Here is a 6,418-nt window from a genome sequence, read left to right on the forward strand (position 1 = left end):
TGGTAAACTGTGGTCAATGACATGAGACAAAGTATATGTGAACTGCTGTATGTAAAGTGAATTTGCTCTGTAAATCTTCACCCAAATCACAATTAAAAAAAAAAGAAAGAAAAATGTATTTTAATTGCCAACCCATTTCAAGTTTAAATTGTGTAAAGTCAGTAATCTTATGGTCCATAAGAACACGTGCTTTTTATATATGAGTATTCTGTAGTTTTGCCACTGGTTTGTTGAACTTGGGGAAATAATTTAAATCTGTTATTCTTTCACTGTTGAAGACTTTGAGATGTTCAGAAAGTATTCTTTATTTCACAAAACTGAAGAATGATGAGGGAGCTCTGGTAGCATAGTGCCTAAGGCACTTGACTGCTAACCAGAAGGCTGGCTGTTCAAACCCATCAGCCACTCCTCAGAAGGAAGGTGGGGCAATCTACTTCCATAGTGATACTGCCTCGGAAACCCAAGGAGGGGTCACTATGAGTCGGGTCCGACTTGACAGCACATAACAACAACAACAACAACAAAGAATGATGAAGATCATTTTACTAAGGGTGTAATTTCATAGTTTTAAAATTTGCTTTGTATTTATTTAATGTAAAGCTGTGACTAGGCAAGTAACTCCAATAATAAAAACAATTATTTTGTAGGTATTCACAGTTTTATACGGAAGACAGCTTTTGCCATTATAATATGTTCAACCATCATTTCTTTGATGGAAAGGTAAGAGTTATGACCATTATCTCTTTCTTCTTTTATTGTGGAATAACCAATTCAAGGATACCATTTTTTGTTATTTTTCTCAGTTTCCTCGAAATCAGATTGTTACTATTCCATCATTTATTTATACTTGCTTTTATTAATTCACCGAGTATTTATTGAGGACCTAGCAGTGATCATGTTAGTCCCCTATCATGACTTCCCACATTGTTCCAAAACCCATGCAGCTCTGTGTGATCTGAGTTGCTTATTCTCTATCCACTCTTACCTTCTCCCCTTTTTGCTGTGCTTCCATCTGGAACTGATCAGGTCTCTCTCGTATCGCCTTTGCCCATATGTTCTCTCTGCCTTCTTCTTTCTTGTTGCCTTGTTTACTTGTCATCCTCCAGAACTCTGTTCAAGCGTCACTTCATTCAGCATTCCCCAACCCTGACAAGGTCAAGTTCTCCTTTGTAGATTTGCTGTTGTTAGTTGCAATGAGTTAACTCTGACTCATGACGACCTTCATGTGCCAGAGTAGAACTGTCCCATAGGGTTTTCATTGGCTGTGAACTTTCAGAAGCAGATTGCCAGGCCTGAAGCACATCTGAGTGGGTTTGACCTGTGATCTTTGGGTTAGTAGTCTAGCATTTAACCATTATGCAACCTTTACCGCATTGTAATTAAATAATTTGTTCTGTGGTTAATTGTTGGGTGTGCCTTTCTCTTACTGGTAAATAGCACGTCCCAGTTAAAAAGGTTTATGATTTTGTTAAACTGATCTTTGAAAAAAATGGACAAGTGGCTTAAAAATAGTTTATTTCAATACAGTGTTAGTAATGTCACTGCAAATACATGACGTAGTGGAGCTGATACTTTTACTCCTAGTTGAGCTCTTTGTCAGATCTATTACAAAATAAAAATTGCAGCCAACCAGGCAATCATATCTGTCTGGAAGTCTACCGAAATGCTTTGAAATGATCAGGACTGGTTGAAGCATACCTGTAGATACATGTGTTTATATCTACGTTTTGAACTGTGAACCATGCCCTAAGTATATATTGAGCTTTGGGTTATTAGCTAATGATAAAATGAGATCATTATTCATAAGACTGAAAAACTGAGCATTCAGGAAATGAAAACAAGTCCTGAATTGGTGGTTGGAAGTGAAAAATAAGTTTTCTCCATCAGTAAGTACAGCCATAGATATATTCCTTTCCTTTGAATCAGTTTAGCATCAAGATATATATGTTTCAGCCATGATAGCTATTAAAACTAAATATCAAAATAAACAATTAGGATTAGATGTATTTCACCATTTCCCAAAAAGTCTATGGGATTGATAATCACTAGGATTTCAGATCAGTGAGAGTGAAGAAGAGCCAAAACCAAAAAACAGACTCACTGCTATTGAGTCAGTTTGACTCATAACGACCCCTCCTTGGGTTTCCGAGGCAGTATCACTACAGAAGTAGATTGCCCAACCTTCCTTCTGAGGAGTGACTGGTGAGTTTGAACTGCCAGCCTTCTGGTTAGCAGTCAAGTGCCTTAGGTACTAGGCCACCAGAGCTCCTTGAAGGAGAGAGGGAGTGGGAAATCACTTGGGAAGAGATGATGAGAGACCACTCCACTCAGCTGGGACTGTGGCAGCGGGGTGGGGTTGGGGGGCAGGAAGAGGAAAGAAATGGATTCTGTAGGCATCTCCCAAAGTCAACAAGAAGACTTAGGGTAAGGTATAATGGGGAGAAGTCAAGGATGATTTGGCAGCATAGCCAGGGTATGTATTGCACTCCTCAAAACAGGGTAAGAACGTTTAGAATGTAGCTTGGAAATGCTGAATTTTGGGGGCTTGTGGGATGCTGATATGGAGGTTTCCAATAGAGCCATTAGCATGCTGGGCCCTTGTTTCAGGGGTGAGATCAGAACTGGTGACACAGGACAGTAGGAGGTACTCAAGTTTGTATTACTACTCCATGCTGTAGTGATGGGCTGGTGATTATTTTTTAAAGTAATATATATCATTAAGCTTTTTATTTTGGAAAAAGAAAAGGAAGAGTAAAATTACATTTAAATACCTAATGATTGGCTGCTGATTTTTATATATTTTGAAAAGGTAATATGTAATTAACCTCTTTGTAGAAAATTCTGAATAACATTTGTGGTAGTTAAGGTTGTGTATCACCTTGGCTGGGCCTGGTTGAGTGTCTGGGCAGCTGGATGTAGTTATTCCCTGTCGTGAGACTGACAGTCAGCTCCATGGTGGAATCTACTGGAGCAGCTGAGTAGCTGCCTTAGGGATGTGGTCTGCTTCCAGTAGATAATCAGCAGCTTTGAGGAAAGTCTCTAGTTCTTTGGTATGTTTGGATCCTGCATGTAGCCGAGTCATTGTTCAATACCCTGGCATGCCATGCTGATCTTGGGACTTTTTAAAGGACTTGATTCAATGGCCTGCCATGTTACTTGGTAGTATTGGAATGATGCCTTTTTACTTGTCAGCCTGGGGTTTGTCAGCCTCAGCAGCCAGCAGCTGCCTGAGTGAACAGATGCCTCTAGCGTTAGTGGGCTGGAAGCAAGAGGCAGAGCTGAAGCCCAAGGTCAAGGGCTTTTCATCTAGCCCCTAAAGCCTGGCACTTTGAACTCAGACTTCTAGCCTCCAAAACTGGCAGAGAATAAACTCCTATTTATTAAAGACATCTCATTTGTGGTATTTTCTGTTAGAGAGGCACTAACCCAAAACCCACTGCCGAGAATGAACTTCTGTTTGTTAAAGCCATCCCATTTGTGGTATTTTCTGTTAGAGAGGCACTAACCCAAAACCCACTGCCGAGAATGAACTTCTGTTTGTTAAAGCCATCCCATTTGTGGTATTTTCTGTTAAGAGAGGCACTAACCCAAACCCACTACCATCAAGTCAATTCCAATTCATAGCGACCCCCATTGGGTTTCTAAGGCAGTAAGTCTTTATGAAAGTATATTACCCAGTCTTCCTTCTGGGTAGTGGCTGGTAGGTTTGAACTTCTAACTTCTGGTTAGCAGTCAAATACCTTAGGCACAGCTCTACCAGAGCTCCTTAGAGAGGCACTAGGTAACCAAAACAACATTATTGAAAGTTTATAGAATGACTGTAAGTTAGTAGAATAACTGTTAGAATCAGCTGCAAAGACTGAGATTTCACTTCATCTTCACTAGAAGAAAACAGCCGTCTGGCTCTGGCTTCTCTCTCTCCATCTCCCTGTCTCCCTGTCTCCCTGTCTCCCTGTCTCCCTGCCTCTCTGTCTCTCTCTCTCTCTTTCTCAGAAGCCCCATCTCAACAGCACTGCAGCCATATTGACTAATACACAGAGAACTAGCATTATAATGATTTTAGTATCTCCCTCTTCCTACTTACTCCCCGAGTCAAGATTTTCAGTTGAGATTTACCATCTACTAATTAATCCTCGGAAAAAAAACTCCTCGGAAGGAAGGTTGAGCAATCCTACTTCCGTAGTGATACTGCCTCGAAAACCCAAGGAGGGGTCGCTATGAGTCGGGGCCGACTCGACGGCACATAACAACAACAACAATTAATCACTAGGAGCTCTGGTAACATAGTGCCTAAAGCACTTGACTGCTAACCAGAGGGCTGGTGGTTCAAACCCACCAGCCACTTCTTGGAAGGAAGATGGAGCAATCTACTTCCATAGTGATACTGCCTTGGAAACCCAAGGAGGGGTCACTATGAGTTGGGTCCAACTTGACGGCACATAACAACAATTAATCACTAAATAAGTATCTACTAGGTGATGCAAATGGTTAAGCTCTTGACTGCTACTGAAAGGTGGCATTACAAAATGAACACAATTTTTGTTTGTTCCAGGCTGCCCTTGAAGAGTGCAGAACATTTTTACAGGAAGATAAAGGCAAAGGAGTCATTATGGTGACAGATCCTCCTTTTGGCGGCCTGGTTGAGCCTCTGGCTGTTACATTCAAGAAGTTAATTGCTCTGTGGAAAGAAAGTCAAAGCCAAGGTGATTTATTATTTACTGAAAAATAAACATGCATCTACTTCCTGTCAAATATTAGCAGCACCCCGTGAGTCAGAGCACCAAGGAAGTACACATGCCTAGAGTGTGTGTCATTTTTTAAACAGGCTTATTTGATTATGTGGCAGACTTCATTATCATGAGACACTTGGTATTATCCTATCATGTATTTTAAAATGGCTTGTAGGTAAAATACTTGTTTTGGTGGGGATAGGGAACATTATGAAGGATGGCAGTGAACTGTTGCCATTCATTTAGTGAATATTTACGGAGTGTTTAGGAGCTGGCAGTAGAACAGTGAACAAAACAGACAGACATCTCTGCCTCACATTCTCTGTGCTTCTAGTCGTGCCCCAAACTTTTAAGTGAGCAAACAGCCATTGGGCCAGAGCTCTCAACTTTCCCAAGATTTTGGGTATAGAGATCAGACATCAGTAGCCTAAAAGTGGTTCCCATTAACACATAGATACTCAGCCCTGTAGATGGCTTCATGCCCTTATGTTATACTTCAGTTTAAAGTGGCTTAGAACCTGAACGTATTTTATATAATTACCTAGTTATTCAGTGCAATCATTTTTTCAAAATAGAGTTCCTAGTTTGCAAAGTGATAAGTTATAAGAGTGTCAGGAGATAGGTAATCAGGCTTCCCTATTAAGTGCACGTAAGTAATGTACATTGAGGATAGAATGCAAACAAAATCTGAAACATGACTCATCTTACTAAATATTTCATTTGCTGTTCCAAAGTCTGCTCTGAGGACTAAAGTGCACCTGATGCAAGCCATGGTATTGTCATTCGCCTCATGGCGTGCAAAAGCTGGACAATTAATAAGGAAGATTGAAGAATTGATGCCTTTGAATTATAGTGTTGGTAAAGAGTATTGACTATACCATGGGCTACCATGGAAGCAGCAATGAAGAAAAAAAAATAACATTCTGTTAGGCAGATCTGCTACACACAGCTTCTTTAAAATGCTTAGGGGCAAAGATGTCACTTTGCAAAGTAAAGTGTGCATGACCCAAGCTATGGTATTTTCAGTAGCCTCATATGCATGTGAGACCAGGACAATGAATAAGGAAGACCGCCAAAGAACTGATCCATTTGAATTGTGGTGTTGGCAAAGATATTGAAAGTACTGTGCACTGCTAGAAGAATGAACAAATCTGTCTTGGAGGAAGTACAGCCCGAATGCTTCTTAGAAGTGAGAATGGCCAGAGTACGTCTCTGATACTTTGGTCATGTTGTCAGTAGGTACCAGTCCCTGGGGAAGGATATCAGGCTGATTAAAGTACAGAGTCAGCAAAAAAGGGGAAAACCCTCAATGAGGTGAGTTGGTGAGTTGAGACATTGGCTGTAATGATAGGTTCAAGCATGGCAATGATTGTGAGGATGGCACAGAGCCAGGTACTGTTCCATTTTGTTGTACATAGGGTCACTGTGAGTCAAAAACGACTTGATGGCACATAATAACAACAACAACAAGAGTGAACACATCTGTCTTGGAAGATGTACCATGAGAGTGCTCCTTAGAAGCAAGGATGGTGAGACTCTATTTCACACTTTTTGGACATGTTATCAGGAGGGACCAGTCCCTGGAGAAGGATATTATGCTTGGTAAAGCAGAGGGTCAGTGAAAAAGAGGTAGCCCCTTGATGAGATTTCACTCATTGACACGGTGGCTGCAGCACTGGGCTCAAACT

General features: G+C 40.8%; 1 protein-coding gene across 1 annotated transcript in view; it reads left to right on the top strand.

Moving 5' to 3' along the window:
* Positions 1 to 6,418, top strand: part of ZCCHC4 (zinc finger CCHC-type containing 4) — a 101,669-nt gene that overhangs the window by 59,684 nt on the left and 35,567 nt on the right. The window contains exons 6-7 of the mRNA XM_007952564.2: positions 648 to 720; positions 4,553 to 4,703. Of these exons, the coding sequence (XP_007950755.2) occupies positions 648 to 720; positions 4,553 to 4,703 (224 nt within the window). The remainder of the gene's footprint in view (positions 1 to 647; positions 721 to 4,552; positions 4,704 to 6,418) is intronic.

Source organism: Orycteropus afer, unplaced genomic scaffold (assembly GCF_000298275.1).
Source record: "Orycteropus afer afer isolate SDZICR_OR568_19922 unplaced genomic scaffold, OryAfe1.0 scaffold00346, whole genome shotgun sequence".
In the NCBI taxonomy this organism is placed as follows: Eukaryota; Metazoa; Chordata; class Mammalia; order Tubulidentata; family Orycteropodidae; genus Orycteropus; species Orycteropus afer.